Here is a 19,581-nt window from a genome sequence, read left to right on the forward strand (position 1 = left end):
GCCCCCTCTCCCTGCCCAGGCACCGACGCCTCCCCAGGCCCGTCCCTCCCCTCTGCCCCCTGCCAGGGTTCAAGGGTAGGGGACCCCCCCCCAGACCCCAGGAGCCGAGGCGCCCCTGGGAGACTTGGCAGGAGGCGCGGGCTGAAGGTCAGCGGAGCCCAGCAGGTGGCCCTGGGTGCCGGGCCGTCCCGGGGCTGGGGCATGTCTCCACATGCCCGGGCCAGAGGTTTCACCCCTGTTAACAGACACAGCGTCTGTCCCGCCCAGAAACCTGACACAGGGATGACATTTCCAAGTGATGGGACAGGAAGTCAGCCCAGGCAGCCGAGAGCCACGCCCCATTGCCACCCTGGGGCACGCGCACCCCGTGGGTTGTGGGCCGTTAGGAGACACCAAGGGGACAGTGTGGCGAGATGCCTTCACAGCCATGGGAGGGGGCAGTGGGGGGGGAGGCCCCCTTTGAGGCAGGAAAATTGAAACCCAGGTGTTTAAATATTTAACAAATAAAACCAAAATGTCACCCATTGGCTGGGGTGGTAACCATGGCAATGCACAGCCAGCGGCTGTCCCGAGTGAAGGGCTGCAAGGACTGAGGTGAGCCGACGAGCTGGTGGCGGGGAGGGACACCGCGGGCACGGCCAGCTCACAGGGGCAACCCCTGAGGCCCTCGCCCCTTTAGGATGAAGAAAGCACTGGCCAGAACCAGGGCTGTGGGTTTCAGGTCAGCCGTTCAACCCTTTTAGAGACTCAGTTTTCTCCTGTATAGCACGAGGGGAGACTAAATCTGCCATACCTGCCCCATGGGTTGTTGATCATTTATGCCTTCCTTCCTTCATTCATTCAATCAACCCGTTTTACTGAGTGCCTACTGTGTACCAGGAACTCTCTTGGTTCTGGGAGTACAGCAGTGAATCAATGGTTCCTACTGCCGGGGGTCCACAGCCAGGGAAGAGGATGTAGGCAAGAAATCGCAGCCGCAGTTCAACATAAGACACTCAATGGCAAGTAGGGGTTGGGTGTGAAGTCAACTCTAGGTGGTGTTTGAGTATGCTGGGCTACTGAAAGCAATATCCCCGAAATGGGTGGACTTTTACAATGAGGATTTATTTGCTTACAAGTGCACAGTTTGGAGGCTGAGAACAAATGCCCAAATCAAGGCATCGTCAGGGGGTGCGTCCTCCCGGGAGACCGGCTGCCAGAGATTCTGGGCGTCTCTGTCACATGGCAAGGCGCGTGGCCGCTTCTGCTGGTCTGTCCCTTCTCCTCCGGGTTTCCTTGCCTTCAGCTTCTGACTTCCTTGGCTTTCTTGCTTCTCTCTCTGAATCACATTCTCTTAAAAAGGACTCCAGTAAGAGGGTTAAGACCTACTCTGGCCACACATTAGCTGGTGTAACCCAATCAAAAGGTCCCACCTACAATAGATCCATTCCCAGGAATGGATGAACATTAAGAACATAATTTTCTGGGGTCCATTCAGCTTCAAGCCATCCCAGATGGGTACCTCACCCTGGGCATCAGGGTGGCTGGAAAGGATTCCTGGAGGAGGAAATGTCAGTGCTGAAATCTAAAAGTCAAGGCGAAAGATCTGCTAATATGTGTGAAACACTCCAAAAAACTACAAAGCGCTAGACAAGATGTGAATCCGTCATCTAAGAGGCTGTCACACCGCTCATGTGACAACCTCTTAGGTCCATAAATCTCTGACTTCAAGTGGTGGTCAGGGGAGGCCCTTCTGTTGGGGCCGCGTGGGTGGCCGGTTTCCGTCCCCTCCCGTCTTTCTGCCTCTCTCCCCAGCGCCGCTGGCCCGCTCCCCACCAAGGCCAGGAGAAGCAGCCCTGTGTATCACCGCCGAAGCTGGTGACCCAGGCCAGGCACTGTTCCCTGGAACACACGCCCATCTTCAATTCCCTGTGTGTGCTGTGAGCTATCAAAGGAGCGTTAATTAAAGTGGAGAAGGCGATGGGTGTGAGCTTAACAAAGGAGGCTGCTATCCAAAATTTCCTGATGGAGCTCAGCACCCCTTCAGTACAGGAGCCACCTGTGTGCCTGGAGCTCCCTGCTCCTCTCTGCTCATCACACAGCGCCCGGGCCAAGCCAGGCCAGCTGGGGGTCTTGGAATCCCCAGGTCCCCATATTTATTCAGTTCAAAAGGGGTGCTTTGCACAATCTAAGTCAACCTGTCTGGATAGCTCATTTAAACAACCCCAACTCCTGGAGTCCAGATCAGGAGCGAGGCTTTGTGTTCCTGTATAGCTTAATATAATACCAGCTACATCTCAGAGTATTGTGGGCTGATAATTAACAAGTATTGGTAAAGTCCCTTGAGGGTCTGAAGGAAAATATATATATGGAACTATTAAACTGTCCCATCTGGGAAACCCCAGGTACCCCCTCAACCATTTGGGGACTCCCAAGAAAATAGGTCAAGCCCTGGATTTCCAGGTTGCCCTTATGAAATGTATTTCTATAGGGGAGAAGCGAAGATTACCAGGTCGCTCCCAGGAAACCTCTTTTGTTATTCAGATGTGGCCTCTCTCTCTCTCTCTCTCTCTCTCTCTCTCTCTCTCTCAGCCCAACTCTGCCAGGAAAATCATTATCCTCCCCACTATGTGGGACATGACATCCAGGGGTGTGAGTCTCCCTGGCAACGTAGGAGGTGACTCTCGGGGATGAGCCTGGCCCTGACACTGTGGGATTGACAAGAATTTTCTAACCAAAAGGGGGAAAAGAAGTGTAATAAAATAAGGCATCAGTGGCTAAGAGAGGTCAAATGGAGTCGAGAGGCTACTCTGGAGGCTGCTCTTATGCAAGCTTCAGTTGTGTACCGCTAAGTGCCACGGTTTGCTAAACCCCAACCAGATCACTCCTGTGAATTCAACACCCAGGGCTTGAACTTGGACTGTATAAAAGCTTCATGCACTAAGCTTTGTCTCCTGGAACCTATAATTTCCAGAAGGTTCTAGGTCAGATAAATCCTGAAACCCAGAGGGGCCAGCCTCTCCAAGATTATCAACTAATTACATCCTTTAATATCAAAACCCCTTCTCAACATGAAAAAGTGAGAATGGGCATTGCCTATAGGTTGGGAGAAGGATGAAAGAAAAGGAGGAGGCAGAACAGAGAAAATAGGATTTAACAAATGAGTATGGCTGCTGAATCACTATATAAATATTTCTTCTAGCCCCCAGTGTTTTGGAGCAACTAGAAGGAAAAATCTGAGATGTTGGAATGGTAGCCCAAGGCAAACTCTAAAGTCTGTTGTGTAACTACTTACTGAAGTGTACTCTGAAAAATTATTGCTTTTTCTTTCTTTCCTTTGTACATATGTTATATTTCACAATTAAAAAATGTTAAAAAAAAAAAGGGGGGGGGGTGTGCGTGCTTTGCCCATTGTCTTTAAACCCATGGCAGACAATTTAAATCCATCAGCCAACCAGCCAACCACCGGGGACCTGGAAGGGGGGCGGGACCCCTTCCCCATACTGGGGTCTGGCGGCCTCCGTCACCCACCGGTCTCGCCTCACCCCTTCCCTGAAATGCTCCAGGCCAGCTCTGGCCCAAACATACAAGCTCTCTGCATCTGGGGCACAGAAGGCTCAGCTAATGCCTCATCCCTCTGAAAGCAGCCCCAGTCCTTCTGGCGGAAATGCATCGCTCCCTTCTCTTTGGCCACACGCTGTTTCTCACACACCTCTGACTACGGCACCAGGACCTGGGTCACAGCAGAACAAGGTCCAGGACTGTCAGTTCCCAGAGGCAGCGAGTGGCTCTGAATTATTCCTGGATGATCAGTACCTGGCACAGAGTAGTGCTGCAATAAATGCTTGTTGACTGACTGACTGACTGACTGAATGGGCTCAGCTTTTTTGTAAATGGTATTAAGGCTAGCAAATTCAGAGAGGTCGGTACAGAGCCGATGTGCTCCCTTCTCAGTGCCAGGTGACCTCACAGGCATGTTTCAGGGTGAGGAGTGAGCCTACTCCGTTATAGGACCAGCAAGACTCGTCCTGAACCGTCTTGTCCCTGCCCTTTTGGGAAGTTGCCACTAACCCAGGATTGACCCATCTACCAGTGGGACCCTGAAGCTTCACCAGCGACATCTCCTGCATCCCCCAGATACCTGTGTCCCTGGGACAGCTGTGCACCCCGGAGGACGCTCCGAACGAGGGGACAGTCATGCAGTTGTTAGCCTTTTTGTAATGTGAGCTGTCTTTTATATATAATTTATGCCCCATAATTTGAGGTAATTTCCCTGCCAGCTGAAAACTTCATTGGTATTTAATAAAAATATCCTATTTTATACACCCAATACATTAAAAGTCTCCCCTTTTTTCGATCCCCTATATTTCAAATTAATGAGGTTGAAGGCCCATAACTTGTCACTATCATTATGTTTCTGTTGAGTTTATAGCAGACTGGAAGCCTCTGGACGCCAGGGTAAGCTCTGGACAGGATCGACACCCCCAAACAAGAGTGGACACTGCAGAGCGGCAGTGCTCTGATGGATACCTTTTATTTTGCATATGGCCAATAACTACAACGTAAGATCAATTTGCTGTAAAGTTCCCGTCCCCAAGTTGGGTGAGATGAGTTCTGCTACTGCCTCGTGTCTCAGCCCGGGCTCACAGCAGGCCCCCGATTTAATTTAACAAACATGAAATAAGCATCTGCCGTGTGCCAGGCACGTCCTCGGCATTGGGACCCACAGACGTGGCCCCTGCGGCCTCGCCAAGGGCCATGAGGCTCTGCCCCACCCCTGCAGAAGCTGGGCACCTGCATACAAGCCACCCACGGCCCTCCAGCCACGGCCACTTCCTCCTGGGGCATCCACGCCCCTCCCCTCTGCACGCGCTCCTGGCCCAGGACCCGACCTCTTGTTACTGTCTCTCCCTCTCAGCTGGCTCCTTTCTGCAACTGCCAGACAAACGAGGCCTCTCCCAGCCACAAAAACAGACCAGACACCCCTTCCTCGGCATGGTGCCCTCCCCCGCTGCCACTCTGGTTTTCCCCCATTCGCAGCAAAGCATCTTTAAAGGGTGGCCCGTCGTTACTGTCGCCACTTTCTCACCTGACTTAGCCCTGACACGGCGCAAAATGGCCTCCTCAGGACCTAAAGCACAGGTCCCCAACCCTTTGGCACCGCTATTATTGACCACTCCTACCCTCCCTGGCTTGGTGGCCCGATCTCCTGGGTCACACAGTCCCTGGCGCCCCGGCATGTAGAGCCCACATCACTCTCCTGGCAGCAGCTGAATCCACACGTGCCACGAACCCCAGCACCTCAAATTCAACATGGCCCAAACTGAACTCCTTGTCATTCACCACCTTGGTCTCCCTTTGCCGTTTCAGTTTTGGTGAATGGTTCTCCCAGCCATTGAGTTCAGTCAAGCTCACAGTTCTCCGCCCCGTCCCTGAAGACAGCGCTTCCCATCCTGGCGGGGGACCGAGACCTGGCAATGCCACTTGCTCAGCACTGCTGGGGCATAGCTGCTCCCGTCTCCACGTGCTTGCTCTTTTTCCAGCCGAGGCTGGTCAGCCCTCACCTTGACCATGGTTGAGATGCTTCTACCTCTTCCACCTCCCTCCCTAGCTCTTCTGGCATGTGCCACACTGCAGCTGACACGCAAACCTGATCGTCGCCCTCTCCCCCTTCCATTGTCCCACTTCTACTTGGACAGTTGCGAACTCTTTAGCAAGGCAGATACATCAGTGTGCGGCCCCGGCCCCTTCCCCACTGCCCCCGGACCTGGTCCTGAAGGTGTTCCAAGTGCAGTCTGCACTGTCCCTGCTCAGGGGCTTTGTTTTTTTGAGCCCTCTGCCTGGGATATGCCTTGCACCCTGGCCAACACCTCCTCACCTAACTTTCGCATGTATTAGCTAATTTGATCTGCACAACGGCCCTTTGCAATAGGTACTATTATTAGTTCCATTTTACAGAAAGGAAATGAACTAGGAGAAGTTAAGTAAAACAAAGCATGAGTTGAACCCAAGCCAGGCTGCTCTGAGGTCAGCATTCTCAGCCACCTCCTATTCTTCCTTCTAGAGCTGGTACCAGAGATGTTCATTAGAGCTACAGATTCACTTGGTCAAGTTTGGGGACCACTTGAAGACAAGGATGTGGATGGGGAGATGCAAAGGGGACTGCAGGGTTTCTAGCCCAGAGAACTGGGCCTCTGTCCCAGGCTCTGCACAGAATATGCGCTGAATAAATGAATGAGTTACTTGGATAATCCAGGGGAGGGGAGTGGAAACATAAGGGGAGCAATAAAGAGTTATTGGATCATTGGATCACTTTTAATGTTGCTGCAACGACATGCCAATGGCATCTAAAATGAGGAGGCTTCAGCCTGGGGAGAGGAGGCCAGTGCTGCTTGCTAGGGGTTGTTGGTGAGCCTCAAACTGTGGGCATGAAAGTACTGTCCAGGGGAGACGGCACAGTCTTCAGTCAAAGTTTTGGTTAATAAACAAAACGCATTGCGTCTGCTATTGGTCTGTTTGTTTGTTTCCAGGACACACTGGCCTGAGGATAACAGCCGGTGCCCTTGAGAACTGCCTGCCCCAAAACGCCGAGAGAAGGGGAAACTGAGGAAGAACTGGGCTGCCATCTTCAAGCTACAGAGGCTGCCGTGTGAAAACGCAGCTCCCGCTTCTCCAGCTCCCAACGCAGAAGCAGGGCAGAGTGGAAGTCGCAGGGAAGCCCTAAGGGCCACGCTGCCCGCTGCCCGGAGGGGGAGAGGCGAGGAGGTGGGAGGGGCGCCCCGCTCTGGGGGCAGGGGAGGATCTAAGCCGCCTCTGGGAACCTTCCAACCCAGGGGCTCTGCGACTTGCAACCAGAGTTTGGTTGAAAGTTTCCCAATTATGTTTCAGAAATTCTTCTACCTGAAAAAGTCAAGCCCTCTAAACAAATAGGAGTCATATTCTAGAAGGCACCCCCAGTCTTTTGTGGGTGCTGGGCACTGAGGGGCAGGGGGTGGGGACACAGTCAAACAGCCCCTGGCAAAGCTTAGCCAAGTGAGCAGCAGCGCATGTAGACGAGGGAGCTGGTCGGTCACATTCTCAACAAAAGGCCCTGACATCACCCCAGCGAGGAGACGAGGCAGCCACTCCCTGACCCCGCCCTGTTTCACAACAGATGAGCAGCGGCCAGCCCTCCCCTAGGGAAGGATGTTTTCCAAGGGGTCTTGTCCAGATAACCAGGCAGTACGCCTGGGCCAGCTCCTCCCTCCATTCCCAGGGCGGCCACCAGCCAGGCCCAGCCCAGAGATTCACGGACTGGTTCACTGTCCCCAGCTAACACAGGAGGAAACCGAGGCCCAGGACCACAGAGCTAAATAACGGTAGAACCAGCTTTAGAAACCAGATAGCTTGAGTCCAGCAGCTTTTCATTCAAAAAAATGTGCCTTCAATGCCTGCTCTTTGTCAGACCCTGTGGGGCCCTGGAAATGCAGACTATGGAAGCCACTGTCGCTGAGGTGGGGAGAGAGACAGAACAGAAACGCACGCTCTGGCTGGGAGATGGGTGCACGGGGGACCCTGAGAGGCAAGCCCTCCTCCCACCAGCGGTGGGAGTCAAATATTTCCCATTTCCCGCTGGCATGAGATGGTCCAGCTTTTTGTAGAAAGAGCTTTAGTAGAAAAGTAAGAGGCACAGAGGGAGCCAAGTGCTGGTGACACTTTCTCCCATGTGACCGAGGAGGCAGGTAGGATAAAGGGCTGGGGGTTGGGGGCTGGGAGGCAGGCAGGGCTAGGCCACAGCGGGGCAGGAGCTGACCACCTGGCACCTGGACCAGGGTCCAGCCGAAAGCAGGGGGCTAAGGTCAGAGGAGAGGAACCCAACATCGCCTTTCACGAACGCCCGTCCTGCACTCTGCACTACTGCCAACTCTCTTAAGAATTCACAAAGTGGGTGACATGGCTCAATACCTCAGATGGGGAAACTGAGGTTTGGAGAAGTTGTGATCAGCCCCAGATCATTCAGACGAAAGTGTCTGAGTCAGGATGCAATGCCAATGAGTCTACTTTATTTCTCCAAACCGTGAGTGTTGGGCCAAAATAAGTGACACAAAAAGCAGCATCCTTGCCCATGATTTGGGCTGAAGGAGGGCTGGGTATGAGCTGGGGATGGGGCAAAGGCTAACATATCAACAGCACGGCCCCGCCACCAGGACAGACCTGAGGTCACCACTGCAGCCGGGCGGGATCAGGTACGAGAGCCAGGGCTCCGGGCCGGGCTGGAGCCCAGGCTCCTGGGGGAGTGGGAGGGTGGCCCGCCTGGCACTACCCAGCCCAGTGCCTGAAACAGAAAGCAGGGCCGCAGTGTGGGCGGGCTGGGAGGTGCTCCTCTCCCTCTCCGTCTCCCTTTCTAAAGCCCGGCTCATAGCTGAGTTTGAAGATTCTGCCTTTTTACTTTGGGATTGTTTCTGCACAGGTCAGAGTGATATATCATAAGTTAGAGTCCTACAGATAAGGACTGGGGGGCTCAGAGGGGTTGAGGGACCACCTGGGGGCTGTCGGGGGCTGGGGGGTGTGGGGGTAAGCCTGACCTAGAGCCCAGTCTGTTAACGGCTCCTGGTCCTGCTATGGTCCCTTGTCCCTGTTCCTTCTGTGGGAATTCCTGGCTCTGATCTTGGGTTGACTAGACAGTGGCCTGAGTAACACCCACAAGCTCTGTCTAGTTCAGACTCCATGAGGGAAGCTGCTTGGAGACGTCTGAGATTCTCAGCCCTTACAGCATAACCTCTGTCTGAACCAAGAGTCCTGGCCATCTAGATAAGTGTCCACTGGTCACCGGCCACTGAAGCCTTGAGAAAATGGCCAGGAGCCAAGGATGCTGCAGCCAGGACATCCACGGTGGCAGGGTCACCCCCTGACACTCAGCAGGAAAGCAAATGCCACGTTAGGGAGAGGAGACATCACACCTGCCTCTGCACAGCCAGAAAATGCAGGGCAACAAAAATGGGCTGGATTTGAAACCGGTTTGGCAGTTTACAAAGCATTCTCACACACGCTGCCTCATCTGACCCTTGCAACAATCTGGCAAAGTTAGAATGAAAACCTCCGTATTCTAGATAAGACATGGAGACCAAAGAAGCTACAGGAATCGCCAAAGACACACACACCGAGAGAAGAGACCCCAGCTCCGCAATGACCCCAGTTTTTCTGACTCTGAGTTCTGGTCTTTGCCTCTCGCCTGCGGCCCAGATGTGGAGTCATCTGTGCTCCCTTCGCCAAAGGACCGGGATTGTTTCCAGGTTCACATGGGGGTGAAAAGAAACATCTGGATATTTTAGAGCTACCCAAGTCCACAGCAGAGAGGCCAGGTGAGGGAGCGACACATTGTCCCAAGAAGATGCCTCCAATCTGTTTGCTCCTGCCTGACTTTCCCAGCCCAGGCCAAACCATCCCCCTATGTCAGCCAAACTGCAAGTGCACCCCAGAGGCCCAGCCAGTATTTCTCCGGATGCCAAGTCACTTCTAGACAGCAAGAAACAGAGGCCAGCTCAACTGCATCAAACTTCGATTCTATCTAGAAAATGACACCTCCTAGCCTGGCAGATTCCCGCACAGTAAAGTCTACTCCATTCGGAAATCCAGTGCAATATGTGTGGTATGTGGTGTGTGTGTGTGTTTGGTGTGTGCATGTGTGGTGGCACGTGTGTGTAGGTGGAAACACAAGGCAGGTCCTCTCACTGGCGGGAGCCGGGGGCCTGAGTTCCATCTCTCCAGCGAGAGAGGGAAGAGGCAAAGCCACAAATAAGGGGCTGTCCCAGTACAATGGTGCCAAATAAGGATTCTGAGCAGAATAAGCCCCTCCACACCCCAATCCTGAAGCCATATGTTCGCTTCTGGGATCCCCAAATGTAGATCCTGTAACAGTTGTTTTAAACCCCCAGAGGCGCCCCTCACAATCCCTGCTAACATCGTGGTACAAGCCGGAAGAGCACAGTCACGGTCTGGCACTGCATTGTGTAGAATCACTCAAGCAGCTGCCTGGGGGAGGGTTTGGGGGGCAGGTTCAACCCAAAGGCCCAGCCGCCGTGTGAGCAGGTGAGGGCAGGCACCTACCTGGACTTCACGCGTGTGATAGGCGATGATCAAACCCAAAAGGATGATGGTGGACAGACTGATAAGGCATTTCAGGGCCAACGAAAACATGGAATCCTGCAAGAGACATGGAAAGAGAGAATTAGGGGGGAGGGTCTCACTCTACTCTGAGGCAGAGGTAGGGAGGGTGGGGGCAAAGGAAGGACCGTCACCAGCCTCCCCCCACGGAGCAGGACATCACGCGGTTCGCCTGAGTCAAAAAAAAAAAGACCCTTGGGCTATGCCTGGGGGCGGCTCCGTCTCCGCCACTGCCCCCTCCTCGCCTGTGTTCTGGAATTCAATCATATTCTCAAACCTGGGATGGACTGCATTTCAGCATGATGTATTTATTATGTCATACATGGCCAGATTCAGTTCGCGGATATGTTATTTAGAATGTTTGCCTCCAAGCTCATAAGTCATGTGAACATAATTCTTTTTTGCGTGTGACACTACTATATTATGGGCATCAATATCCTGCCAGCTTGGGCCGCTGTTTAATCTTAACAAACCCAAGCCAGAGAATCTCCAAGGTCCCTTCCATCTCCAACACCCGAGAGCGCTTTTAGGAACGAGTTAGAATGTCCTGGCAGCCGCTCTCCTCCCCAGGCTCAGGCCAAGCACAAGGGCAGGGAGGCAGGGGCAGCGGAGGAGCCCCGGGGGGAGAAAGTGGGGCGAGCACAGAAGCAGGCAGGGCTCGTGGGCGGACAAAGCCTCTGACGGGCCCTCCTGCTGGAGTGGGGAGGCAGGGGTGGCCCGCACGAGTGGGACAGCAGCTCCCCCGCTTGGAGAACCTGTAATTGTGCGGTCAAGCACGTGGGCAGCTTTAACCCGTGGCCTGGGCTCTGGGACCAGACAGTCTGGGTGCAAACCCTGACATGGCCCCTTCCTGGTAGGTGACGGGACACTGACCCTACTTTGCTGTGCTGTCGCCCCTCTGTAAGGCGGGGATAATCCTAGTACCGACCTCATCGAGTTGTGAAAAATAAAGGAGTTGTAAATATAAAGAGCCGAGAACACTGTCTGGCTATGTAAGCGTTCGCTATTATCATTTACTTCACATCCTCTACGAATTCAGGGTATTTGGGTTGGGGAGTCCCGTGCATTCAGAAACCAGAAAACAGAGATGGTTTCCATCCTGAAGGAAGTTGGGAACAGGAGATCTGAGCCAAGGTAGTGGATGAAATGCGGGCAGTCTTTCTGAGCATTCCCTGTGTGCCAGCCTGTGCTCGGTCCTGAGAGGTGCATGCCATGTAAGACACATCCCCTGTCCTCAGGGAGCTGGGAATTAAAACAATCACTATTTCGGTAAAACACCACACAGTTTGCAAGGCAGTTTCATACATTCTTTCTCACCTATCTTCCCAACAGCCCTTGGTCCTTAGACATTACAGGTGAAGGACGGACTGGGGGAAAGGAATGGTGCGTGCCAGGGTTGAAAGCTGACACCTCCCACTCCCAGCCCACGGCCCTGGCCACAAGCCTTCAAGCACACTCGCCAGTGGGAAGCAGGATAGAAGCGCGGGAAAAGTCCATTCAAACAGACCTAAATGACAATACAACAGTGGAAGGTATTTCAAAGGTAGAATATGATCAATAGCCATATAAAGTGTACGGTGGGTCTAGGGGAGTTTGAGGGAGGAAGACAGCACTGTGGATGGGTCAGAGAAAGCTTTCAGAGGCGGGATGAGATGTGCAGAGCTGGGCAGTGCTGTCCTATACGGCAGCCACTAGAACAAGCAGAGGGCTTAGGATTTGAACCCAGGATTTCCAGATTCCCAAGTCATCCAGATTCTCAACCACTCTCTCTGGGCCAAAAGAGAATAAAAACAGCTCTCCCTGCTTTATTTGTATCTCACTGTTAATTTATTTGATACAGTTTTAGAATCCTACCCTGTGCCAGACGTGAGCTGGTGCTGGGGATGTAAGGGAGAACTAATGAAGTAACTCATTCGTTCAATCGCTCTTTCACAAATCCAACATTTCTTGTTTAGTAAGCACCTACTGGATGCCCGATGGTGTGCTAGACGCTGTAGGGTACACAGAGATGGTCCCTGTCCACCCGAAGCTTCCAGTCTGGCTTATACACGAACTCTGACTTTCTTTACCGTGTAGGGTCGGCCAGCTGTGGGGAAACATGTCCAGTCTGCTCTGCACAGAGGAGCTAAACATAAATCAGCGTCCCTCTCTCTGACTGATGCTCTACGATTTAATGAAGAGCAGCCTGCAGTCCTTTACTTTGCACACATTTACAGAAGTGTCTGAGGGGGGTCTGCTACTAGGCTGGTCCAATTGCAGACACAAAGAAAAAATACAGTTCCTGGCTCAAGAAGTTCTGATCTTTGGAAGCATTTCTTGGTGCTTGAAACACCACCCAACCCACAAGGCCGAGCTGGGGCTGAAGAGAGCAGGCAGTGAACTCAGGCCTGCTTAGACGGTTTTAAGACAAGACAAATCTCCCTACAGGAATGAGCTAGGGACAAGTCACAAGGTTTTTGAGCCAGAAATGACCATGCGTTTCTTCTCAAAGGGGTCCAAAGGCATCTGGGGAGCATCACGCCTCCCCAGAGAAGGTTTGGGCTCTGTTGCACATTTCGATCTCTAATTTATTTCTTTTGGCAGAAATTGACTGAAATAAGCATCCAAGTCTATTTCCCTCATTTTTCAGAGGAAGAGGTGAAGGGAAAGGGGCCAGATGCCGTCACCACTCCTTCGAGCCTCTTCCTTGTGTCCTAAAACTTGAAGCCTTTACATAAGAGGTGAGTCCCACCCCTTCTTGGTCTGGCCAGCTCCAGCTCCACTGGGAGGCCAGATTGTATATTTGGTCAGCAGGGATGCTCGTTTTGTACAGATTTCCTTGTATTCTCCATTGCATGTCAATAAAAATAAATAAACCATCAAACATTTTTAATAACTGGAAAACATAGATGTCAAAAAAGTCTGGCTGAACTAGAAATGTTTTCTGTGTGTTAAAATGTTGAATAAGTATCTTCTCTTTGCTGCCTGGGCTCCAGTGAAGCTTGAAATTGATACGGTCCTCTGGGTGGTGGCAGAGACACTGGGCCGGCTAATTAGCCGTCATCACCCCCTGCGGTGGGACACCCACCCCCGCGCCCACTCGTTCCCATCTGGGGCCTGGGACAGGGCCTCCTCATCGCCACGCAGGGCTTCTCAACAAGACAGTAGGTAGTCCTCATTGCACAGGAATGCTTAGAATTATTTCCCAACTGGTGGGAGTCGTTTGTTAAAAAGTCATTTATTCTTAAATGCCCAACAATATCAGAGCGATTAAGTAAATTTGGAAGCATCCAGTGATGGGACACCATGCAGCCCCTAAAAATCACTTCTGTAAGGGAATATTTGGAGACATGGGGAAAGGTTCGTGATAAAATATTCAGTGAAAAACTCAGAGTCCCATACTGTACATATATCATATTCCCAATTATGTTTAAAATGTTTACTTTATTAATGTAGGAAAAAACTAAAAATATATATATCAAAATATTGTAGGTACTCGGGTGATGGTTTTTCTTCGTGTTTTTATTTTTTCTCAAAATTTCTGTAACTAAAATATACTGTTTTTAAAATCAGAAAAGATTTCTTATTATCAGAGTCTAGAACATGACTTCCATGCAGGCGGAGTGAGTCATCTTTATTTACGACATGGCAAGTGCCTTGCTGGGATGGTGGGAAAACACAGGAACTTTCAGCCTGTCCTTTTAATAAGGATAAGGGACGTGGGTCTCCTGTCTTCTAAAGGACATTTCGTTTACTTGCTGTCCCTGCTATAAAATGCCAGGGTACTCAGCATACCTGCCGGTGGGGCTGGTCGGGGGGCTCATGTGCCCTACCGATGATTTTATCAGTCATCATTAGACTTAGAGTCGACCAGAATCCATGGGATAATTCATTTATACTGTATTATCCCTGCAACCTGTTTGATGCTCTGAGTGCAACAGGGGCTACCTCTTAAAACTACTTTCACTTTCACCTAGGGTTTATTGAGAATCTACTACATGCCAGGTGCTAGACTAGTTCTCCCTGACACTTTCCCTCAAAATCTCACCCTGCATAAGAGGTCAGGACGTCTCCATTTCACTAATGAAGAGACTTTTCCCAGGTCACACAACTGGCCAAGACAGTAACTGCATACCTGACTTTTCTATATGCCACGCTTTTCTCCTGCCTTAAAAAATAAACGAGGCTCCCAGATGAGACAGTGAAGTTCCATCACCCTGGCGGAGGCTGGCTCCAGCCGTCTGGCGGGCTGCGGGGGCATCCCTGGCAGGGTGGGAGGAGGTGGGCCCACTTCCAGGTCAGCCGGGCTGCACCAGGTAGGCCCTGTCCCAGGTCGTAAGCCAGCCCCTCGCAGGTCAGTGGTTTCTCAATGGTGACCACAACCCGTTATAAGGCATTACTCCAGGGCCTGGCCATGCCACATGGGCAGCGTCCACTCACCTTCACAGAGGGGGAAACTGAGCCTCAGACAAATGAGGTCACTTGCCCTGGGATATTCCAACACAGGGCAAAGTCAGGTCTGTCTGCTCCGGGCTCTGCACCCTGCCGCGCTCCACCACCTGTCCTGCAACCCCTGTGCTTGCTGTGGCGCCACTCCCGGGGCCACCACTCCAGCCCCACCACTCCGGGGCCACCACTCCCAGGGCCACCCCCAGGGCCACCACTCCCAGGGCCACCACTCCAGCCCCACCACCCTCAGGGCCACCCCCAGGGCCACCACTCCCAGGGCCACCCCCAGGACCACCACTCCCAGGGCCACCACCCCCAGGGCCACCACTCCCAGCCCCACCACTCCCAGAGCCGCCACAGCGCTCCCTGCCCCAGGCTGTGGGCGTGTGATGGAGGGAGCTCCCTGGCTCCTGAGCAGCCCTATAAATTGCTCTCCGGGCCTGCCTGGAAGTTTCCAAAGACAGCCCAGAACTGTAATGACTATGGTAGATCTTCCCAGAGACTCTGAAGTTCTAAGTGTGATTTATTGTTTGAAACGTCTGAAAATAACAGAAAACTGAGCTTGGAGTTTGGAGGGACGCTGAACAGAAGGGAAATCTTAGCTTAACTGAGGAAGGGGCGTGCAGGCACCTTCCCAACCAAAGCGCGTGCTCGCACGTGTGTGTGAGTGCGTGTGCGTGTTTACACACGTGTGTGCGCGTCTACACACGTATGTGGTGCAGTCACGGTTTTTGTCACTGGAACCCCAAAGCGGAACAGGTGATAGAGTTGAAACGCTGCATGAGGCTGGATGTTCCTCTCTGATGTAACTACGTTTTGTGCATTCGATTTGGGAATAACTGATTCAGAAATCTTATCTGTTTAACAAGGTCAACGTTTCCTTCAATTTCACGAAGAGGCTCCAAAATGGACTGATATTCGGCATCAGCTGAAAATTGTGGCTCTTGTAATGGTTGTCCTAATTAGATACTCTTGCTAATTAATGATACGAAAATTAAAAGCAGCCCTTTATCCACTGGCAGGGAAGACCATATTCCCAGGTGCTGCCCTCCAGCGGGAGACAGAGGGACCAGGCCCCTGCTCTCTGCCCCTGCCCCCCCGAGCACCCTCTCTCATCCGCCCTCCATCTTCCTCCCTCTTGCTCCCCTCCTAGCCCAGCCTCACCTCCCTGATTTAACTGCAGCCCCTGGGCCTTCCCGGCATCCCCCGGGTACCTGCCCAGCCACCAGAACCCTCCTGGTCCATGGTGGGGATCACGTCGACGCCTGCAGCCAGGATCCGTCTCTGCCTGGAGCAGGGGCAGCCCCTGATGCTGTCACAATGTTGGGGGCTGGTGGGCTCACTGGAACCGCTTTGGGGTTCCAGTGACAAAAACCGTGACTGTACCACATACGTGTGTAGACATGTACACACACGTGTGTAGACACACACACACACACACACACGTGCAAGCACGCGCTTTGGTTGGGAAGGCGCCTGCACGCCCCTTCCTCAGTTAAGCTGAGATTTGGAGCCTGGATCGCCAACACACGGAGAGGGGCACGTTCCTGGGCCTCAGGGAGCTTAGGGGGTCAGGCCTCCTCCTCGGTCCACTCTCCAGGCCCCAGGCCTCCCATCTGGGAAAGGAGATGCTGGGCCAGATAGTCCCTGTCCTTTGGCTGGGCCCATGGCCCTGGGTGCACACTGCCTTCAGCACAGGCTCAGGTCCCAGAGACACGCCACAAGCTCATTTCTTCTTTCCTTTTTCAAGCCTTTCCTTTTCCCGATATCTCTACACAGGATAAAGTCATGGGAGCAAAAGAGCCACCGGCAAAACCCGCTCACGCCACCCTCTCCTCAAACAGAAGGTGAGGCTTTTATTTTTAGCCGCGGGGGCTAAAAAAGGTTTTCATTCTCTCATTCTAAATAACGTGGGATTTCAAATCAAAAGACCAGAATTCCAGTCATGTCTTTGCCACTTGCTGTGTGGCTTAGTCTCTCTGGGCCTGTTTCCTTCTCTGCAAACCAGGACGGGCGGGACCTGCCCTCGCTTTACTCACAGGTGTCGGGGGAGGAAGTGAGATAACGCACATGAAAATAACTTTTCATTTACACAAAGACAGGCTCACGTTGTCTAATAGCCAACTACCCTTTCTCCTGCCGACAGGGGACTGCTGAATACACCTTCCATATCAGCATTTTCTGGGTGCAACAATTCACAAGGACGCATCACCTTCCCACCCCCACGCCAGCGTTTCAGAAAAACGCCCTTGGCAGTCTGTGGTGGGCCAAGCATTCATTCATTCATTCATTCAACAAATATTTACTGAGCACTTACTACCCCTCAGGCACTGTTCTGGACCCTGATACTGCAAGGATCCTATCCCCCCGCCCCCCGCTGAAACTGGACTCCTGCCCAGGGCTCCTCCCGAGGACTGCCCCCCTGTACCCCCACCCATATGGCCCACATCTCTCCCCACTGTACACCCTTCCCGAGCTCAGACCTGCCCGCAGTGCAAAGTAAATAAGATTCAGGCAGATGAAGGGAGCTCATGAGCCCCTGGAGACAGAGGTGACCTGGGACCTTCGGAAGTGGGCGGAAGGGCGTCTGGGGAAGATGAGCCCCAGGTGGGAAGCCTGGCTGGGAGGGAAGGCCGGCGAGGGCCTCCTTGGGCCTGGATGACCTGGGTGAGCCACGGCCACAGGAGGCAACCCTGAATGTGGGGCGAGGCTGCAGACTCACGTGTCTAACGGGGCCCACAGCGTACCCTCTCCCGCAGGACGCCGTTTGCAAAGGGCAGGCGCGGTGCCCGAGCAGGCTGACAACGAGGACGGGGCCCTCTCTGTGGCCGCCACCGCGGAGGGCCAGGGTTGGATGCCGCAGCCCCAGCTCCCACCCCCCCACCACCACCTGCCTGAGCCCCTGTGGGAGGGACAACATCACCACGGGTTCGGGGCTGGGCCGGACTGGCACCATTCCTTGCCTCACGTCACCTTCTGTTTCGGCTCAGCCCCCAGCTCCCCGGCTGGGGGACGCTTGGCACAGATTTCCATGGTGCAGAAAGCAGAGGCAAGAATCATCCACGCCCTCCCCTCCGTTCCCAGCTGCCAACAGCATCCCCATGAGCCGGAGGCCAAGGCCAGGAGGACAGTCTGGCCTGGGCCTGTCCTCAGTGCTTCTGCCCTAGGCCCTCAGACCCACCGCGTGAGCTGGGAGCCCCGGAACTTGTCTAGATAGGACAGAGGTTGACCTCAGCCCCGGGAACCCCACCAGGCTGCCCGGGGCCTGCACCCTTTGGAGACAGCCCCGTCTGTGTCCGCTGCTGCTCTGACTGGGTACTTAGCACCGTCCACTGGCTCTCACCCCCTGGGGGCGGCCACCTCTCACGCCTGCCAGACGGGAGGGCAGGAGTTTAAATGTTCATCTGTCCACCCCCCTATTCCCTGAAACACTGGGCGGTGCACGGCAGGTCGACAGATGTTAGTTGAATTCTGAATAAATGAATGAAGGGAGCAAAACGTTGAGACCTGTCGAGCAGGTAGACACTTCCATCTTGAACTTCCAAACTCAGGAAAACTGAAGGAGATGATAAAAATAACGGCTGACATTTCCTGCACACTCACACCATGCATCAGACAGGGAGCCAGTTTCCTCCACACCTCAGAACAAAGCATCGCCCCATGCGAGCCTTGAGGGATCTGAGTCCCCAAGAGGGGACGTCACTTCCCCGGGGGAGGAAGAGGAGCAGAAGGCCAGATTTGAACCCAGGCCCGCCGGTCTGTAGTGAGGCCCCACGTCCTGCCCACCTGCTCCGGGACAGGGCCTCGGCCTCCACTGCCACCACTAAACCTAAGCAGCCTGAGGTCAGGGGCTGCCCTGGGTCTGCAAGTCTGGCCCAGGGCAGGCAGGAAATGCCTGTGAAGGAAGCCAGTGGTCCTGAAACAAAATTCATCAAGTCAGGCTGGCCGGGCATTCCTCTGCGGCCCTCTGCTCGGTTGCTCCCGGAAGGAGCTGGAACCTGATGGCTGAAGGACCTGATGAGTTGGTAATGAGGGCGGTCAGGTCTCAGGAGGGGCTGGTAATGTTGAGCGAAGCCAGCACAAGGCACGGGACACCAATTAGGAGGCACCTGCCGTGCAGTGCCCCGAGGAAGGCAGAAAGGGGTCATTTCGGAGGCCCTGCTACCAAAATATACCAAAATATCATGTTGGCCGGGTCACCACCTCAGGCCACAAACATGATTCCAATTAAGGAGATGACATCCTTTATAAGATCTGGGCATAGCATTAATTCTCCGCTGCATGCTTGCTTATAAATTACTTTCCTGCCCCACTTATAACACTGGCAAAGATTCCTTGCAATGCGATTGAAATTTTTTATTGCATGCTTGCCATGTGCCAGGCGCTGCGCTAAGTGTGGGAGGTAGAAATAGGCACCATGGGGTCTTTATAAGGCAGTTTGGCACTTGCTTCTTCTAAAGGAGCAGAGAGCTGCCTGGCCCTTTGCTTCCCTAGGACTCTTACAGGACACAAAGTAAGCAATTAATGAATAAGAGAAAACACAGTCTCAAATTTCTGCAGTCTGTACAGAGGTGGAACGGGATTAGGAGCGAGGGGTGCATGTCCTCGCGCCCCCAGGGAGTACGGTGGGCGTGAGATGGAAGCGCACCTGGCAGGCACCGCCACCTGAGTCCTTCTAGAGCTTGTCCCGCCGCCCCCCCCCCCCCGAGCAATTAAATCAGGATCTCTACAGGTGAAGCCTGAGCACTGATTTTTATTATTATTTTTTAACATCTTGGTGATTCTAACGTGGAGGCCAGGGTAAAAATTGCTGCCTTTACAAAAACTCAAAAATGGACAGCACAATAATACCTAATTGTAAAGTAATCATGTTAAAATACTGAATGAAGCTGCATCTGAGCTATAGGTTTTTGTTTTGTTTTGTTTTGTTTTGTTTTGATTTTACTATTACTTTTATTTTTTTCTCTATATTAACATTCTATATCTTTTTCGGTTATGTTGCTAGTTCTTCTAAACCAATGCAAATGTACT

At 53.0% G+C, this 19,581-nt stretch overlaps 1 protein-coding gene across 3 annotated transcripts in view; it reads right to left on the reverse strand.

Annotated features, from left to right (window-relative positions):
• Positions 1 to 19,581, reverse strand: part of KCNN3 (potassium calcium-activated channel subfamily N member 3) — a 174,189-nt gene that overhangs the window by 119,670 nt on the left and 34,938 nt on the right. For all 3 annotated transcript variants that reach the window (XM_077156311.1, XM_077156310.1, XM_077156312.1), the window contains exon 2: positions 10,066 to 10,161. In XM_077156311.1, the coding sequence (XP_077012426.1) occupies positions 10,066 to 10,161 (96 nt within the window). The remainder of the gene's footprint in view (positions 1 to 10,065; positions 10,162 to 19,581) is intronic.

This window comes from Tamandua tetradactyla, chromosome 4 (genome assembly GCF_023851605.1).
Source record: "Tamandua tetradactyla isolate mTamTet1 chromosome 4, mTamTet1.pri, whole genome shotgun sequence".
NCBI classification, from domain to species: Eukaryota; Metazoa; Chordata; class Mammalia; order Pilosa; family Myrmecophagidae; genus Tamandua; species Tamandua tetradactyla.